The sequence below is a fragment of the Eublepharis macularius genome, chromosome 9 (assembly GCF_028583425.1).
Source record: "Eublepharis macularius isolate TG4126 chromosome 9, MPM_Emac_v1.0, whole genome shotgun sequence".
NCBI classification, from domain to species: Eukaryota; Metazoa; Chordata; class Lepidosauria; order Squamata; family Eublepharidae; genus Eublepharis; species Eublepharis macularius.
This window is the reverse complement of record NC_072798.1, coordinates 85,966,561-85,985,637: the sequence shown is the minus strand read 5'-3', so window position 1 is coordinate 85,985,637 and position 19,077 is coordinate 85,966,561. Positions and strand designations below refer to the sequence as shown.

The 19,077-nt window shown below is 44.5% G+C and overlaps 1 protein-coding gene across 2 annotated transcripts in view; it reads right to left on the bottom strand.

Moving 5' to 3' along the window:
• IL17REL (interleukin 17 receptor E like) overlaps positions 1-19,077 on the bottom strand; it is a 71,900-nt gene that overhangs the window by 41,952 nt on the left and 10,871 nt on the right. The window contains exons 2-4 of one of the 2 annotated variants that reach the window (XM_054988755.1): positions 6,246-6,273; positions 1,645-1,794; positions 114-223 (exon numbers count right to left, since the gene is read on the bottom strand). In XM_054988755.1, coding sequence (XP_054844730.1) covers positions 114-223; positions 1,645-1,794; positions 6,246-6,273 — 288 coding nt within the window. The remainder of the gene's footprint in view (positions 1-113; positions 224-1,644; positions 1,795-6,245; positions 6,274-19,077) is intronic. The other variant, XM_054988756.1, reaches the window with a different exon arrangement.

Below are 19,077 nucleotides of genomic sequence, written 5' to 3'. Positions count from 1 at the left end.
AGACCTATTTCTAAGTAGATGTGTTTAGGATTGCTCCCACATTAACTCAATCTTAGCTTTCTCCTAAAATATCAAAAGTGTGATAATATGGCAGTCAAAATCAAACTTTTTACCTTCTTTCCAGTCAGTTTTACATGCGTGTTTCTAGAAACCTTCACATTCACGCACTGAGATTTCTGAGTGTTCATTGAGAGAGAGCAAATTTCCATTCCACGCACATTTTCTGAAAGCGATTAAGAAAAATGAGTCTTGTGCCATGTCGTCATTTTCAAAGAAAGCCCAATTGCACATGGTAGAATAGAATACATTATTGATATCTGGCAGTGTGTGGCCTTCCTATGTGGAAAAAGGATAAAAGACACACACACCAGGCCACCTTTCTGTGCCATCTTTCTGCTCAATGCCATCTTTTGACTCAGTGGATCACAAGTGCCATACAATAACCACTTTTTACTGTGATGCACCAAATCAAGAGAAAACTAAAGTTAAAGGGAAATATTGTTAAAAGGTATATATGCTGTTCCACAATATGGTCTTCCAATGATTTCATCGTAACTGACTAAGCAATTTGCCATTAGCTAGCAATTTGCATATGCCCAAACCTTTTCATTGTTGCAATGGGAGCTTCCCCTCGTCTGTCCCAATCAAGCAAAAACTCATCCGAAGGAGGTTTTCTCATCAAGAAAAGTGGCATTGCTGCTTTTTAAATTTATATTACTTATGTCATTTATAGTCTGCCTTTCTCACTGAGACTCAAGGCAGATTACATAGTGTGAGATTAGTACAGCCAACATCAAGGACATTTCAATAAACAATGCCATAGGATAAATAAATGAAAGTTTACAAAGACATGAGATTTGTAAAAATCCAATACAGAGTTGAAGAAATGCCGAAACAGAGCATAAGCAAGTCTAGGACTGACATTAGACAACACACAACTACCCAGTAGGGTCATACATAAAGCAACAGGTAGTACATAGGAGCACATACTTAAAACAGCAGATAGGACATAAGGCAACATAGTGGTGAAGTCTACGGTCCCTAACTTGTTAGTGAAGCATCTCTTTGAGACCGCCTTCCTACCATACAGCCCTCCTATCTGAGTAAAATAATTCAGTTTTGCATTGTTTATGGAAAGCCAGGAGAGTGGGGGGGGTGTCTCCTGACCTCTTCAGGCAGGCCATTCCACAAGGTAGGGCCACCACAGAAGAGGCACGTGTATGGGCAGCTGTTGATTTCGCCCATGTGCAAGACAGCACCCGCAGGAGATCTTGTTCAGGTGAGCAAAGCTGCTGTGGAGAAACACAGGGAGAGAGGTGGCCCCATACGTACGCCAGACCAAGGCTGTGAAGAGCAGGTATTGGAGCCCTGGTCCCTCCCCTAAAAGAACGGCAGCAGTAGCCCTTGCCATGACTCAGACTTGAACACATGAAGCTGCCGTCTACAGGATCAGGTTCCCGGTCTATCAAGGTCACCATTGTCTACTCGGATGGAAGTGGCTCTCCAGGATCTCAGGCTTTCACATCACCTACTTCCCGATCCTTTTAACTGGGGATGTCAAGTATTGAACCAAGGACCAACAAAGCAGATTCTCTACCACCGAGTCCATGTCTCCTCCCCTTTCCAGCCAATCTTCTGACTAACCATGAAGGTGCAGTGTCCCTTTAATGCTTAAGTGAAGGGAGCATTGGCCTTCTTCTGTGCATTTCATTGCAGTCCAAAGCTTCATGTTTCTCAGCACGACCGGAGAAAGAGAGGCGGGAGGCAGGTGGCAGAAACTGTTAAAAATACCAGCTGTGAATATCAAAAAAAATGTGTATATACATAAATGTGAAAACATAGTGCTCAATAGCCACATCAAAAATGTAGTGCTCAATAGCCACATCACCTTTTAAAAAAGAAACAACCGAAGAGTTTAATTTCACTGAAACACAGAGAAGCAGAGTTTCATGATTTCTACCCTCAGCTGGAAGTGGTACAGCCTGGGAGAAACTTTGTCACTTAAATTGGCTGTTTGTATCAATTGAGGCTAAACTTACATTTGATTCTAGTGAAGCAAAGTACTCACCTATGGGACTTTCTATTTGCATACTATCTCATTAAAACTGGCCCACTACCCGTGCAACGAGGCTAATATAAAAACCAATTCACACTTAACAGATTACATAGGTTGGGTCTGGGGTCCCCACCCCATGTAACATCAGAGATGCGTTACAGGTTCGGTTCTCCTCTGTTCCCACATGCAAAAGTCCCATTCAGACTGGGAATGTGGTGTGCACGGAAAAGGTCTTTCTCCTACCCCCCCCCATGCCATTTTCCTGACCTGAAGTGCTATGGCAGAGCTAGTTGGCCTGTTGAGCCACGTAACTCCCCCAGGGAAGTTAAATGGCACCAGAGAGGGACGCTGAAGCCCTTCGACATGTGCACCACAGTCTCCATCTGAACTGGGCACCACATGCATTGTAATTGAGGAGACCCCATGATGCACATCTGATGGTTACACAGCTCCTTAAGTATGTTCCATGCTAACTAAAGCTGGTTTGCATGGGGGGCAAACAAGTTTCAATGAGTTTCTGTGCATGTGCAAACTCCGGCAGGAAAGTGTCTCGTTTCAATGACTCAGAGGAGGAGTGGCCAACTTCTATTTTCTGACAGACCTTTCTGTTCTTCAGACTTTCAATTGGGACCCAGGAATGTATTGAGCCACATAATCTAGCTGCCTCACAGGTATTTAGGCTATATAATACACTTAGGTCCACGTAACCATAAAAGCTGCATCGTTATGGAGCATGTGTGATCCAGCAGCATGAGGTCCTTTGAGGAGAGCCAGTCTGGTGTAGTGATTAAGAGTGTGGGACTCTAGTCTGGAGAGCCAGGTTTGATTCCCCAATCCTTCATTTGAAGCCAGCTGGGTGACCTTGGGTCAGTCACAGCTCTCTCAGAGCTCTCTCAGCCCTACCCACTTCACAGGGTGATTGTCATGAGGATAATAATAATAACACACTTTGCAAACCACTCTGAGTGTAGTATTAAGTTGTCCTGAATGGTGATATATAAATTGAATGTTGTTGTTGTTGTTGTTGTTACACTTTGTTGTTAAAAATAAACACACTTTCCAATTCAACCTTCCTGTCTGTTTCTACCAGCTTCTGAAAACAATTGGACCCTTTTCCTCAGGAGCAAAGTGGAAGTTTTTACCACAGTGGAAAGGGAGACAGGTGTGGGAGCGTGGGGCCTTTATATCCCTTTCCTCTGGCACCACGTACTCTGGGGAGCTTGGCTCAAGTCAGCCAAATAGATCCATTCCAGTCTTCTGATTCCATCCAATCTGTTAGCTACTTAACAGAGCAATGGTGCCTGAGATATCAAGAGAAATAACTCCTGAAAAATGAAGAGTAGCTGCCTGTGGCCAGTCAGTTAACAATTTTGTGTTTATTAGTGAGAATTCATAAAATTCACCTCAGGTAGAATGAACTCATTCGGATTACCTTGTTATATTTAAAGCCAGGAACATAAAAGCCTGAAGATCAACAAGGTTTGTTTACATGTGGAGCAAAAGGAAGTATTTAACTGCCCTCACTCAGACCGTTCAGCCTGCCGAAGAAGACAGCATAACCCCACCCCTCTTGTTAACCATGTTTAATGAGAAGAAAGCGGGTTTTCTTTGTTCCTCTGCTTTTGCTGTCTCAGTTTAAAATAGGTTCCAAGTACCCTACAGGACTTGGGACCCTCTAGCTACCAATGCTCTCCTCATTATCCTTGCTTTGGTAACGTCCAGGTTGAATTTACTGCAATGTGCTATATAATGGGACTACCTTTGAAGAGCACTGAAAAATCAACTAATTCAAAATTTGGCATTTGGGTTGTCTACTGGGATCTGCCAAACTGAGCATGGCCCGCCGGAGCTTGAAGATCCCATTCACTAAAGTCCTCATCTGATGTCCTGTTTTGGGAGTCCCAGTCTTCAGGGATTGGGTGGGTAGGCTATCAAGGGTAGGGTCTTCTCTGTGGCAGCACCCCAAATCAGCAGTACCTTCCTCTGACACCTGTTTGGAACTAGGCCTCATATTATAATAATGACATTGGATTTATATACCACCCTTCAGGACAACTTAATGCCCACTCAGAGCAGTTTACAAAGTGTGTTATTATTATCCTCACAACAATCACCCTGTGAGGTGGGTGGGGCTGAGAGAGCTCTGAGAGAGCTATGTCTGACCCAAGGTCACCCAGCTGGCTTCAAGCAGAAGAGTGAGGAATCAAACCTGGTTCTTCAGACTAGAGTCCTGCCACTTTTAACCATCACACCAAACTGGCTCCCTTTAGATGCCATATATTAAAACTACTTTTTCTCCTGAGAATTTAAGAATAAGTAATACTATCTTTTTGAGTTTTGCTTTCTGACTATTTTGCTAGTGCTCTTTTTATCATTTCATATGCTGTTTCATATGTCTAGCCCATTTTTGTTCCACTCTTCCTATAAAGAGCACGGAATGGAGCACGTGATTCTTCCTTCTACATTTTATGCTCACAACAGCCCTGTGAGGTAGTTGAGGCTGGGAGAATCCAAGGTCTCTGAGGCAGACTGGGAATCTGAACCTGTGTCACTCACATCCTTGTCCAGCAATCTGACCACTACACTGCACCAGCTTTCACTGGCTCTTTTTAAAAATGATTTGAATTCATGTGGGTTTTATCGAATATGGTTTTAACTTGGATTCTAACCTGCCTGGAAAGGCAAGGTGTAAACATTCTATGAATGTGTGAAAGACTGAATAATTGTTAGGGGTTCATTATGTTACTAATTAGCTCACTGATTCAATATTCTAATCCCCAAAGGGCAGGACTAATGCAAAGCTGTGATAAAATGAACGTTTTTACACAAAAGGACACCCTAGTCCTCAAAAGCATGTGGACTAGAAGCAGTTCTGACTTTTATAATATTTCTGTTCCATTGTTTTTACTACTACTGTAGGGGAGATCTTCACATAAAGTACTGAACTACTGAATGCAGAAATTCTTACATTTATCTGAAAAAGCTCACCTCTTACAAAGGTTCTCTCTGAACAACTGTAGCATCTCCTGAATACTTACCCATGGTGAAATGGTTGGACTATCCACTAATCATGTCCCTTAGCAGATCTGAACATCAATATAATTCATTGTGATGCGGGCCACAGCATGCCATTTCTAGGGCTTTCCCCAGTGCACTGTGGGAAGCTCCAACAGTTTTCAAAACCGAATATCATGGTATTCCATAGAAACTGGTTTTATTCCCCAATGAAAAGAAGGACACTTTTCCTTAAAAGAAAACCTGCCCAAATCATTATCAGTTGTCCCCTCCAATGTGTGGAGGGAGGTTTGGTGTTTTCAGGGGACAGACTCTGTTACCTGGGACGAGGGTGGGGCCAACAAGCCTGGTCAGCACTAGAGATGGGCACGAACCTAAATACGACCCAAAAAAACCCACGAACCAGGCTGGTTTGGGGTTCACAAACCAGGGTTCGTGGAAGCTCCATTTCATGGAACTTCCACGAACTGTATACTGGTTCATTGGGTCGTATTTACAAAGGCAGTTTAAATGGCCATTTCCCCAGGGAAATGGCCATTTAAACTGCCCCCCCCCCACAAACCACGAACCTCCTGGTTCTTTTTTGTTGTTGTTTTGTTCCGCGCCCATCTCTAGTCAGCACATGAATTGAACATGAGCCCCAGAATGCTCCCCTATCCCAGGAATTCTTTCCTACTCGCACATTTCAAGATATATCACATTGGTATACATGCTTAAAATTAATGTGGGAAGGACCTGTGAAAGTTAACACATTTGAAAATTACTGTCGAAAAACACTGAGAAATTAGAGACGTGCATGAATTTGGTAACTGGCTGATAATTTCCATGAAGAATTTGCTTGAGGGAGAAGCAACTGGGTGGTAAAGTCAGAGGTCACATACAAATGCTTTACTGGCTCTGTTTTCACACCGGGAAGGTCATTTGTGGTGTCAATACCCCTATATGAATATCAAGCTATACTTTTTTAAAGGTTTATGTCCAATAGAAGGCTACTTTTCAGATCTTTCACACTGGGCCTTTGTTGTCTCCAGAAACTTTTTGGGAAATGACGAACTAGAAAGTTGTTCCAGTCACAAAGAGAATTTCTAGGGAAAGGCTCTGAAGTAGCTTTGAAGTCTGGTTAGTTACTCAGAGGTTTTGCGGTCTAGAAGAAGAATGGAAAAGTTATACTCACTGGAAGTCTGTGTTTTGCAATGAAATCCCTGGAAAAAAATTAAGAGGCCTATTAATGATTATTTTTTTGGAACAAAATATAATCTAAAAATGTTATTATTCATTATGCAGTGACAGTTTCATTCTAGCAGTCCAATCAAATGGGAAAGGGCAGCATAAAGACAAAGCCTGCATCTACATATTGGCTGTTTTCACACGTCTTATCGGCTCCGGTACGTCGGGCAAAGCTCCTGCAAGGACAGTGTCTTCCTGGAACGATTTGGCTCAAGAACCAGGAAATTGCGCCAGGAAGATGCTGTCCTTATGGGAGCTTTGCACGATGTACCAGAGCCGGTAAGACATATGAAAACAGCCATAGTTAGGTATAATTTTACCCATTTTAGAGGTTTTAAGTACATCTAACTCTTGTTGGGGTTGTGTATATGCCATAGATAAATGTTTGCTTAAAATCATTAAGAATTTGTTTTCTGAAATACTGACAGATCAGCTCCAAGCTGTATTCAATAACGTTTTGTTTTATTTTCAAACCATAGTAAATTGCAATCTAAGCATAAGCCAAAACATTCCAAGGCAACTCATCTAAGGCCGTGTTCAAGCATATATGTTCATTACTTCAGGACTGGAACATGAAGAGATTATTTGCATGAGTAAATAAGTCTGTGACAGATCAAAAACAGAGGCAGCCGGTCCATTAGGTAGTTGAAGAGCTGAGGCCAACAGACCAGACCAGCATTCTGTGTGAACCAAGTATATAGAACTACTCTCAGATGGGCCCAATTCGGCCCATTTGGAGCCAAAATTGTCCTGCTGAGAAGCACAGGAGTGTCCTTGGGGGCTGCGCGATGATGTCACTCCCAGAAGTGATATAGTCGCATCAATCCGGGAATGTACTCAGGGCAGCAACCCCCCATTTTTCCTCCCCACCAGCCAGGTGAGTAATAGCAGTGGGCGGAGGGTGGGAGTGGGGGAATGGTGTCTCTAAGTAGAGAACATGACAGTGTTTGTGTTATGACCTGTACTTTCTTCGGGGTAGATTTTTCTTTTAATCTTCCCCTTACACCCTCTGGGTAGTTTGCTGCTACCAGGAATATATTATTCCAAAATATTTTATTCAAATCTCCCCTTTGGTAACATGTTTAAGCGTCAGGCTCCTTCGTGGTTCTATGTGGCCCTGAGGATAGGAATGGGATAAAGCAATGACAGCTACTCTGGGATATAACAAAACAAAATAAACTTTTATTTAGTCAAGAAGCGTATCGGTTTCATAAACATAGTTCTCGGTTCTTAAAGTTACTTCCTATAAACTCATTCACACAGATCTCTTCTAAGGCTTCACGCACAGTCAGCCTCTTTCTCTAACTCAATATTTCTCTCACAGAAATGCTTAAACTCCTCAGGCAGCACACAGCTAGCCTCTTTTTCTCTGACTCTCATTCACAGAAATATGAAACCTGCTCAGGCAGCACACAGCTGGCCTCTCTTTCCCTGACTGAGTGTCCTTTCACAAACATGCTCAGTTCAGGTTCCACACAGGTTATATTTCTCTTATAAAACACTTCAACATATTCAGGCAGCACACAGCTAGCCTGCTTTCTTCTGACTGAAACTTTGCTCGCTGGCTCTCAGTCTCAAACTGCATTCACTCCGCCCACACTCTCAGTCATCAGCCAATCACATCACTCACTCTTCCCTCTCTCACCCCCACTCTCCACCCAGCTCACACCAAGCATTTAAAGACACATGCACCCATTTCTTGAAATCATTACAGTTTGTTTCCAGATAGTGACTATTTTAATCATACTGTTTACATATGGGAAGCAAGATAAGAAAGATGGTGTTCTGGGAAGTTGACAAGGATGGCAGGGGTTAAAGTTGGTAGAGAATTAAGAAAATTCGATTTTCCAATCCTGTTTGGTAAGTAAATTCTAGTATAATCCAAAATCTGCCTGAAGTTTCTTTGGCTCTTACCAAAGAATCCTGATTACATTTCAAAGCCATACCCCCAAAAGAATAAAACAGGTGCATTCTATTGGTCCTCTGGATACATTTGTTCCTTTCTACTTCCAAAATAGTTCCTGGTTGGGACATTCTTTCTCAAGCTACATTGACTCTTGCTTTTGCTCAGGAAAATGAATTAATCACCCCCACTCTATGAGTATCACCGAGTCAAGATTTATCTATGGACTGTCTGTTACTATAGGGATATAGTGCTTACGAGAAGAGATGGATACAAACTGAAATATGAATTAAAATTCAGCACAAACCGAGCCGGTTCATGGTTCGCAAACCAGCGGTTCGTCAGAGCCCATTTCTGACGAACCACCATGAACTTTAGGTGGGTTTGTTTGGTTCATTTTTTTGGTTCATCACTGCAAACAGCCTGGTGCTGATCAATCAGTTTCCTAGGCAACAGGGGACATTCTGCAGACCTTCTGCTGACTTGGAAGTGATGATTTGCTGACCTAGATGTGGTGTTTTCATGAACTAAACAAACCGGTTCATGAACCGGGTGAGGTTCGTGCAAGTTCATAGTTCATGGTTTGTGAAATGCAATGAACCACAAACCACACGGTTCATTTTGGGGGGGATTCATGCCTTGAATGTTGATGATAAATCCATGAAAAATCAGTTCTAGGAAGTTTAATGTTGAAGGGTGCTGTTTATGCATTTACACTTTATGAATTCTTATGCAATATGTCACCCATCTGGGACCAACACTTCAGCACTTGCACTTTGTTGATTTATTGGTATGTATCCTGTATGATATGGTTTGTTTAATATGAAGCACTTTATGAATTGGCTCCCTTATTAGTATAGAGCGCTACCTTGGAAGTATAGTTATATTTGTATGAGCCATAACGGAACTGTTAAAGTTGTACACTGTTGGCAGGAAAATGGTCAGCAATTGTTGTATGATTTATGTTTACTGTCATCATCTAAGGGTATACTTAGTAAGTGTTTGCGGGTTTTTTGCTGCACAGTTATGGTTTACCGCAATACTCTCTTTTGCCAGGAAAAATGAAGGCATTTAGACACAGGCCTGCATGGACTATTTAACAGCACAATCCTATGCAGAGTTTTCCCAGTCTAAGCCCATTTTTCAGTGGTTTTAGATGAGACTCAGTCTGCTTGTGACTGTTCTGCAGATCTTATGGCTTTCAATGTGCTGGATTGCAGGCTTTGACTTGAATGGGTAGACTAGGAACAGTCAATTTCTCTAGCTATGGTGCAAGGAAAGAACACTGATCTTCCATCAGGGGTTTTGGTTTATGAAATTTGAATTCTGTTTTGGCAGAATGGTTTTTAGAAAGGCACCAGCACGAGAAGGAAGTAATATTACAGGAAAGTTGCATCTGGGAAAATCATTGCTGTGACCCACTGTCCTACATTCAAAAGAAGCCTTAATCTAAGCATGAACCATAGCTTCAAGAGCCAGGAAGTATTTCCTCCCATCTTTTACATTAAAATACAAACATACCCAGTAGTAATACCCCAAAGAGCCTCTGGAATAACAACTCCTGTCAAATGTCTGACATTCTACCCCACCATTGCTCTCAAGGAGCTCTGGGAAGCATACATGCCCTTCCATTTGGTGCAGTGGTTAAGAGTGGCAGGACTCGCATCTGGATAGCCAGGTTTGATTCCCCACTCCTCCACTTGAAGCCAGCTGGGTGACCATGGGTCAATCACAGCTCTTCTAGAGCTGTCTCAGCCCTACCCACCTCAGAGGGTGATTGGTGTGGGGATAATAATAACATACTTTGTAAACTGCTCTGAGTGGGAGTTAAGTTGCCCTGAAGGGCAGTATATGAATCGAATGATATGATTATATTATTATATACAACAATCCTGCAAGATAGCTTTAGCTATGAATGACTGGCTCAGGGTACAAAATAAACTCCAGGCAAGCAGGGATTTGAATCTGGGTCTCTCTAATCCAACACTAACTAATAGTCCAGAACGGCTGATTAAAAAACAGGCTGCCCAATCAAATATAAAATATACATTTACAAATATAGACTTCATATTTTTATTGTTCCTCAGCCCTTCCAGCAATAAGAATAAATATCTAGAGCCTGCCCTCCAAAGCTACCATATCTTCCAGGGGAACTGGTCACTGCAATCTGAAGATGAGTTGTAATTCTAGGAGAACTCCAGGTAGGACTGCCAGCTGGGAACATTTGGTGGGGGCAGGAGCATTTGGGGTCAGAGAGTGGGAAAACAACATCATGGCATCAGCAATACTCTTGGAACTTCCGGAACTTCTAACGTAAAAATTGGCATCATGGGCACTGTGACATCATGTCCCCACCACCGATTTTGTTCCCACTGCTCCATTGAGCCAGGGTAGGGACCAGAGCACAGGAGTGGAGGTGGCCACCTGATAACCTGAACTCCAGGATTCTTCTACAATACTTTAAGGCTGATAACCCTAAACCCAGCATGTAAACTGATGCACCTTTAGACACCTAGAACATACTACACAGGAATCCCTATAAGAGAAGGATGCATGCTTGTTAGATGCAGCCTTTTCTCTTCCCCTCACCCATGCAGTAACCTTTGTACTTAATGTTGCAGATTTGTGTGCACCACAGGGCAATCCTATGCAGTCTTACTCCATTCTAAATCCACTGAAATCAATGACTTTAGACTGGAGTAGCCACGCTTAGCATTGCACTGCAAATCTGGTTTTGCACGTGGATCATTTTTACTGGATTTGGGACATAGAAGCTTGGTTTGACAATATTAATTCGGACCCTGGATAGAGTGGAGAGAAGGCATTGTCCTCTAATGAGATTCTTAAGGCAAAGAGAAGATGTGGGTATAGAGGAAGCATGTGAGACTCGTTACCCTCCCACATGTTTACTCGAAAGCCTCGCCACCCCAGAAATCTGGCATAAGCAAACCCATCTGCTAAATATTTCGCATGTAAGAGGAATGCTTGAAATGCAGCATGCCTGAGCTGAGCAACATTGGCAAGAGTTTATAAGCAAGTGAGCAGAGCTAAAATTAATATTATAAGCAAAGCCAAAACGATGGGCCAAAAAACCTACCCACAACAAGGAAGTTAGAATGCTTGCTGACTGGGGGCCAACTCATCTGACTCTGTAAATGCATGGCTGTCTCCAGAAAATGCTCACTCTGTACCTGATTGTCGCTAGCATACACTGAACTTTGGGGAAAGCATTTTCAGCTTGCCAACTCAACCATCCAATGATAGCCCATTACAATGGCAGGCTAAAAGCCAAACAGAGCTCAGAATGCATTATTAGCATCCCTTGGTCCCAAGCTTGGCATTTGCCCGCTGACAATGACAGTGAAGGCAATGGTAGGGTAAAGCTATCTTACATTACTTCCAGATTTCCCCCAGAAGTGGCACAGTAGTGCACATGACACTGAGTTTTAAAAAAAGCTTAGAGTTCCCATCAATTCCTAGAGCTACCCTACATCACTTCTGGGTTTTCCCCAGAAGTGACATAGCAGTACACATGACACTGAGTTTTTAAAAAGCCTAGAGTTTCCATCAATTCCTAGAGCTACCCCACATTAGACATGGGCACGAACAAGGAAAAAATTCCGAACACCCTGTTCGTTGTTCGTTACCATCCACGAACAACGAACAATGAACAGAACAGAACATGTCCCCTTAACGAACATGTTTGTGTTTGTGGCCCTTTAAAGATCCCTTTAAACTATCAGCTGGCACGTGGGAGGGGGATTCCCCCTTGCCACCTGCCAGCTGATAGTTTAAAGGGCCCTTTCCTGCCACGTGCAAGGGGCAGGGCCCTTTAAACACCACACAACCCCCAGCCCCCAACCCCACCCCAGCACCGCCAGGCTGCTGCTGCTGGGTGCGAGAGGGATGGAGAGACAGCAGGCAGAGTCGGAGCTGCGGGCCACTTCTGCCTGCTGTCAGAGTGATGAGGAGCCTTGCCTCATCCCTCTGACAGCGGGCAGAGCCGGTGCAGCTGCAGGGTCGCTTCTGCCCACTGTCAGAGAGACGAGGAGAATCTCCTCATCCCTCTGAAAGCGGGCAGAGATGGCTCCACGGGGCTGCTCCTTCCCGGTGCAAGCAGGATGGATTCTCTCCATCCCTCTTGCACTGGGAGAGCCAGCGCCGCCCCCTTTGCTGTCATTTTCTCTTCACAGTGCCAAAAACTGTACTGCCTGTTGGAAATTACTTTGAGGAGTTACCAAACTGACCTTCCCAATGTCCAATACCCACCAAATTTGCCGGGGACATAGTCCTCACTGTCCTCTGAAGACCCTCCAAGTTTCAGAGAAATTGCAGCCCGGGAAAGGTATGATCCATGAGTATCTGGCTTCCCAACCAACAAGGCTTACGATGACTACCTGTTCATTTGGAATGGGGACTCACGAACGGCCCATTCACGAGCAGACGAACGGGCTGTTCATGGGTTTTTTTTTCATTCATATTGCTGTTCGTGCCCATGTCTACCCTACATCACTTCCAGGTTTTCCTCAAAAATCAAGTGGTTCTGCCTTGATGTCACACACTCATGTCCCCACCCCTGGATCTCCAACTAGTTGCCAGGTACAGCCTGGTCACTCTAGATATGGCACTATCATTGCAGTAGAGTTATCATTCACCTCTTGTATTGCTTATCAATGCAATCTAGTTATAAATGACTCATAGTGCAATGACAGCAAAATATCCATCCATGCATGGATGCAGCCATGAAGCACAAAGTAAACAAGAATGGAAATCAGTTCCTGAGGACCAGACGTGTCAGCGGGGTTTGGAAAAACATGAGAGAATCCTACAGCACCTGAAGATTAACAAATGTATTTCCCCTGACTGACTTCACTTTTGTTAGGTGCAGGGAGAAGCCTTCTAAACTGCCAGTCAGGTGTGTACAAAGTAGGTTAATAATTTTACGTAGCTGGACCAAAAGGCCTAGAAAAATGCAAGAAATAGTCGTTACAAATTCAATACATGTGTGATTTTAAATAATCTTAAAGCCTAGCAGATGTCTTGAAACACCTTATCAAAAGCCTTACTGAAATCAAGATAAACGATGTCCTCAGCATCTCCCTGATCCAACAAAGTAGTAGTAACTCTCCCAAAAAAGGAGATTAGTCTGACATGACTTGTTCTTGAGCAACTGGTGCTGGCTCTTAGTAATTGCAGCTATTTTTTCTAAATGCTCAAGGACCGACTGTTTGATTTGTTCTAAAACCTTTCCAGGTATGGATGTCAAGATGACAGGTTAGTAGTTACCTGGATCCTCCTTTTCTTCCTTCTTGAAGATGGGGATATTTGCCAGCTTCCAGTCTTCTGGCACTTTGCATGTTCTCCAAAGATGATAGACAGTGAATCCTCAGCAGAGTTACTCCAGTCTAAGCCCATTGAAATAAGTGTGCTTTGCCCATTGAAATCAGTGGGCTTACATATTCAGCGAGCGTGTGCCCCATTGAAATCAGTGGGCTTAGACTGGAGTAACTCTGCTTAGAATTTCATTAAGAGACTCTGATATTCCATCAGCAAGTTCCTTTACCATGCTAGGATATAATTCACCTGGCCCTGGGGACTTGATTTCATTTAAAGAAGCTAGGTGTTTACAAACCACCCTTATGCCTATCCTAAGCTTCAGTTCCTTTCCCTCATCATATGTTCTCTTTTTGCCAGGTTGAGCACAGTTTCTCTTGCAACAGAAAACCAAGGCAAAGTAGGAATTGAGCATTTTTGCCCTCCTTTTATCACCTGTTAAGATGTCACTTTCCTCTTCCTGCACTGGGCCTACCACTTCTTCGTTCTTTTTCTTGCTCCAAACATAACCAAAGAATCCTTTTTGTTGTGTTTAGCATCCCTTGCTAGCATTACTTAGTTTTAGCCTTTCTAACAATCTCCATTCAAGCACTAGCTATCCTACTATATAAAAGGCTAAGTGTATTCAAGACAACTCACTACCTACCCTGGTGCACCACCAGAGGGTACTGCTGTGGAGGGAAGCCCAGATGAGACATCCAGACCTCCAGAGAGCGTGCCACGGTAGGAAGCCCAGGCCGGGATCACATGTGGAGCAGGCAGCAATGCCTGAGCCCTGCCTTCACCCAGCTGAGATAAGGAGCTGAACAGGTAGCAATGCCTACACCCCCCGCCATCACCTTGCTGGGATGAGGAGTGGAGCATGTGGCAATGCCCACCTCCCACATCACCAAGCTGGAATAAGGAGTGGAGAAGGTAGTAATGCCTGCCTCTTGCCTTCACCAAGCTGGGATTAGGAGCAGAGCAGGTGGCAATGCCCGCCCTCCGCCTCCACCCAGCTAGGATCAGGAGTGGAGCAGGTGGAAAAGCCCATCCCCCACCTTCACCCACTGGGATCAGGAGTGAAGGAGGTGGCAATGCCTGCTCCTCATCTACCCAGCTGGGATCAGGAGCAGAGAGGGGGCAATGCCCCCCACCTTCACCTACTGGAATCAGGAGCGGAGCAGGTGGCAATGCCAACCCTCGCCTTCACCCAGCTGTGATCAGGGGCAGAGCAGGTGGCAATGCCCACCCCCCACCTTCACCCAACTGGGATGAGGAGAAAATCAGGTGGCAATGCCTGTCCCCTGCCTTCACCCAGCTGGGATCAGGAGTGGAGCAGGTGGCAATGCCCATCCCCTGCCTTCACCCAGCTGGGATCAGGAACGGAGCAGGTGGCAATGCCCATTCCCTGCCTTCACCCAGCTGGGATCAGGAGCTGAGCAGGTGGAAATGCCCATCCCCCATTCCAGGAAGTGACTTCATCGTGCAGGGGTGTGCCCTCGCCCCCCCCAGAGCACTCCTGCAGTGTGGGTCACTTGCCTCTCCACCCCTTACCACTTCGCCACAGCTGCCCACACCACCACTCAGTGCCAAGCTGATGGCGGCAGCACAGTGGTGGCAGCAAAGAGGTAAGAGGTAGGGGAGTCAAGTGGTCTGAACCATGGGAACAAGGAGGAGTGAGGAGATGAGCGGGGAGGCAGGCCACCTGCCACGTCACCTGCCATGCCACTGGGGCGCCTGGCTCACTGGGCTGGCGGCGGCGGTACGGGTGGCTGCAGTGAAGGGGCAGAGAGGTGAGCAGGGAGGTGGGCCAGGAGCGCTCCTAGGAGGTGCCATGGACATAGCACCCCTCAAAATTTTGCACCTGGGGCAGCCACCCCCCTGCCCCTCATGCTATGCCACTGGGAGGGAATGCCTGCCTACCCGCCCTCCCCTTTCTAGAGCCCGTTGTATTTTTTCCTGCAACAGGCTATGTTTCTAGTGGCTGTATAAAGATGTAGAGAGAAGACTTAATTTTAATTGGATTGGAATTTACACTAGGCTGGTTTTGTTTGCACCACCTGAGGTATATACATGAGCCCACCAAAAGTTGTCATGTCTGCCTGGCTTGCGGAAAGGCTGGGATGGTAAGGCTGTATTATTTTATCACTTCAAACTGATGGTGAGGGAGCGTAAGTTTGAGAGGTCCCTCAACTCAAAAAGCTCCCTGTATGTAATATGTAACCTGTAGATTCTTCCACATACAACCTGTTTAGGACAAGTATCTTCCTGAATTGCTTGTTAAATGTCACTATTCTGGTTCCCTGGGGAATGTACATGCAGATAGGGAGTGGGGGACCATGAGCCAATGATCACACATAGACAAAATACTTGTACAGGAACCTATGTACATAGATGTAAGCAGCATGCTCCGTACACCACATAAAATGTGTCATGTTCTTCTCTCAGAGTGGATATGAGGCACTCTGGCCAGCCCAGTTGTGTGACCCTTCTTCTCCTACATCAAATATCTGCACACTGCAGATCTACCCAAACAAGTGATCTTTGTAGTCCAGTTTTGTTTACTCTGATAGATAGTCTTCCAAGGTCCCAAGGAGGGACTTCCCCGGCCTGCTCTCAGAGTTGTTTTAGCTAGAGATATCAGGAATTGAACCTGAGACCTTCGGCCTGCTTAGATGATCTCTCCTGTTGAACTCTGGCCACTCCCAGATCTTATGAAACATAGATTGTAAAGATAGTTGCTTGTTGTGCAAGGTGTGCACTGGATAGATATTTGCATAGTGTGAGGACTGGATTTGATTTATAAGGTATATATTGTAAAGGTATTTTCATATTATGTAGATTATGGTCTTTTTTTTCTAGAACAGTAGCAGCTAGCTAAGGTACGCACACTACGAAACTGATAAATGGTTAGATCTTCTAGCATCAATTAAACTGGTATTAGAACTGAACTACACAACAATCCCTTGGTAAGAATTATACACCTCAGTGAATGGTCCCTTAGCGTGCAAATGTGTGTGTGTGGAGACCTCAGAGTCAGAGTTGAATTATGGCTACCCCTGCTGAGGTTTTCATGGCAAGACACTATCAGAGGTGGTTTACCATTGCCTGCCTCTGCAACCCTAGTCTTCGTTAGCAGTCTCCCATTCAATTACTAACTAAGGCTGACCCTGCTTAGCTTCTGAAATCTGACGAGCTCAGTCTCACCTGGGCTATCCAGGTCAGGGCAAGTGTGCAAATACAGAACTCCATATTACATGGCCTGTTCATGTTATTTCTTCCCACTTACTTATAGGGAGACTTGTTTACATTCTGCTTTTGGTCACCATGTGGTGACCAAAAGATTTCTGGGATATCAGCTTTTGAGAGTCAGAGCTCCCTTCATATTTATTGAAGGGAGCTTTGACTCTCAGAAGCTTATACCCTGGAAATCTTGTTGGTTTTTCAGTTGCTACTAGATTTGACTCTTCAACTGCAAACCAACATGGCTGCCCACCTGAAACTATAATCCAATTAATAACTAAATAAAATATATTTGATACAAAAATACTCCCCAATAGACTCTATGCCCTTATTTTACAATAAAAACAAATAGAAGGATCTGTGTTGATGTAAAGAGAGTGACAGATGGCAGCTACTGGTCTGAAATTCCTATGCATGGCCATGGTGACTTTGAAGCCATTTTTCTCTGAGATTCGATGCAAAAATAAATTTGCACATTTACAAAAAAAAAAAAATGTTTTCCAGTGCCATCCTGACAGGACTGAAAACTAGGGTTACTTACCAGCCTCCAGGTAGTAGCTGGAGATCCCCCGGAATCACAACTGGTCTCAAGGCCACAGAGTTCAGTTCACCTGAAGAAAATGGCTACTTTGGGGGGTAGACTCTATGGAATTATGCCATGCCAAGGTCCTTTCCTTCCCCAAACCCCTCTTTCTCCAGGTTTCTCCAGGTTTCACCCCCTATATCTCCAAGAATTTCAGAACTTGGAGCTGGCAACCCTACTGAAAACCCATTTCAGCTTCCTCAGCTGGAATCAAATGGTTTAAGTCCTAAGACTGGCTTAAACCCAGAATGGTTTAAGCCCTGTGACTAATTTGGATACAAAGTTATAGCGAACGTTAATAATAGTTAGAGTGATGTAGTGGTTATGGTGTTGGACTGGAGTCTACAAGACCCATTTTCAAATTGACAAATCCCCATTTGACCAAGGACATTTGCTGTGAGACCTAGGGTCACTTACAGTGCAATCCTAATAGAATTACTCCAGTCTATGCCCATTGATTTCAATGCAGAACTGTAACATAAGAAAGCTTAAGCTGCAATAAAGTTGGTTAGTCTTGACGGTGCTACTGGACCCTTTACTATTTTGCAACTACAGACTAACATGGCTAACCACCCAAATTCTTCAGAAGAACCTCAAAATGGATATAGGGCAATGTACTACGGTCTAGTACCTAGCGTGTCAGGGTCAGGATCTCAGCTGTAGCGGGGTAAAAGATTGAACTGCTGGAGGGGGGCCGAAATACCTGAAAGCCGAGGGGTCTGGCCATGGGTTAATACAGCCCTGGTGAGAGGCAAGCCTTGCAGCAAGAGGGGAGGGGCTTGGTAAGGCACTCTGGATCCTTCTCTTCGCCTTAAGGAAGGAAATTCCTTAAAGGTTCAGACTGTTAAGTCTTCCTGAGAAAGTAGCAATCCTTCCCTGCTCCACAGCTACTCCCAGGTGGAGTCCTGGGGGGGGGGGGGTCTCCACTGCACAACACATAGCAGGTTTAAAAGAGCCCAGGAAAGCACATCACAAGAAAGCAATATGAGTTTCAAAAATCAAACAACTGGCCCAGACAAAGAGTTGCCAGCAATGATTGGTGGAATCACTGTGAAGAGAAAGATTGAACTATGGGAGAAAAACCTCTTCTGTTGCAAGACCCGTTCGCTCTGCTGACAGGAAACATTATCTGCCTATTTCATTCTCTCTTGAATCTTTCCCTTGTCCAAATCTGCATTTTACTTGTGTACTCTTGTGAGTTCTCCCATTGGCCTCCTTCGCCATGTGCTCGTCTGCCGTCATGCCACCAGCTCTGGACTATGGGCCCGGCCATGGGTTAATATGGCCCTGCCCCCAGTCAAAGCATTCCTTGTAGGAGCTGCGCTCTTTCCCTGTCAACCTTTCATTCTGGACATATATGTCATATACGATCCGAAGAGAGCCCATTGTAAAACATGGAGTCACAGGATCGTCTACCTGCCTGTGGCGTTTTCCCAGTCTCTGTGTGTGAGAGTTCAGGAGGAATACATATGACTTAACTAAGTGAGACTTCCTAAAATGTGCTTACAATTGCAGGCTTTGTAGGAGAGAGTCCATTTCCCTGTTTCATTCAAGCTGTGGGGCTGTATCTATCCTCTTTGGATGTCCTTGACCAAGCTAACTAACCAAAGTTCAGTTACAAGAAGAGCAATCGTCACCTAACCTGGAAACAGTTTACAAGCGGTTTTTTGTGTTTTTTTAACCACTAGCACTAAAACTTACAAGGAAGCAGTCTGGGGAAATACTACCAGAAAT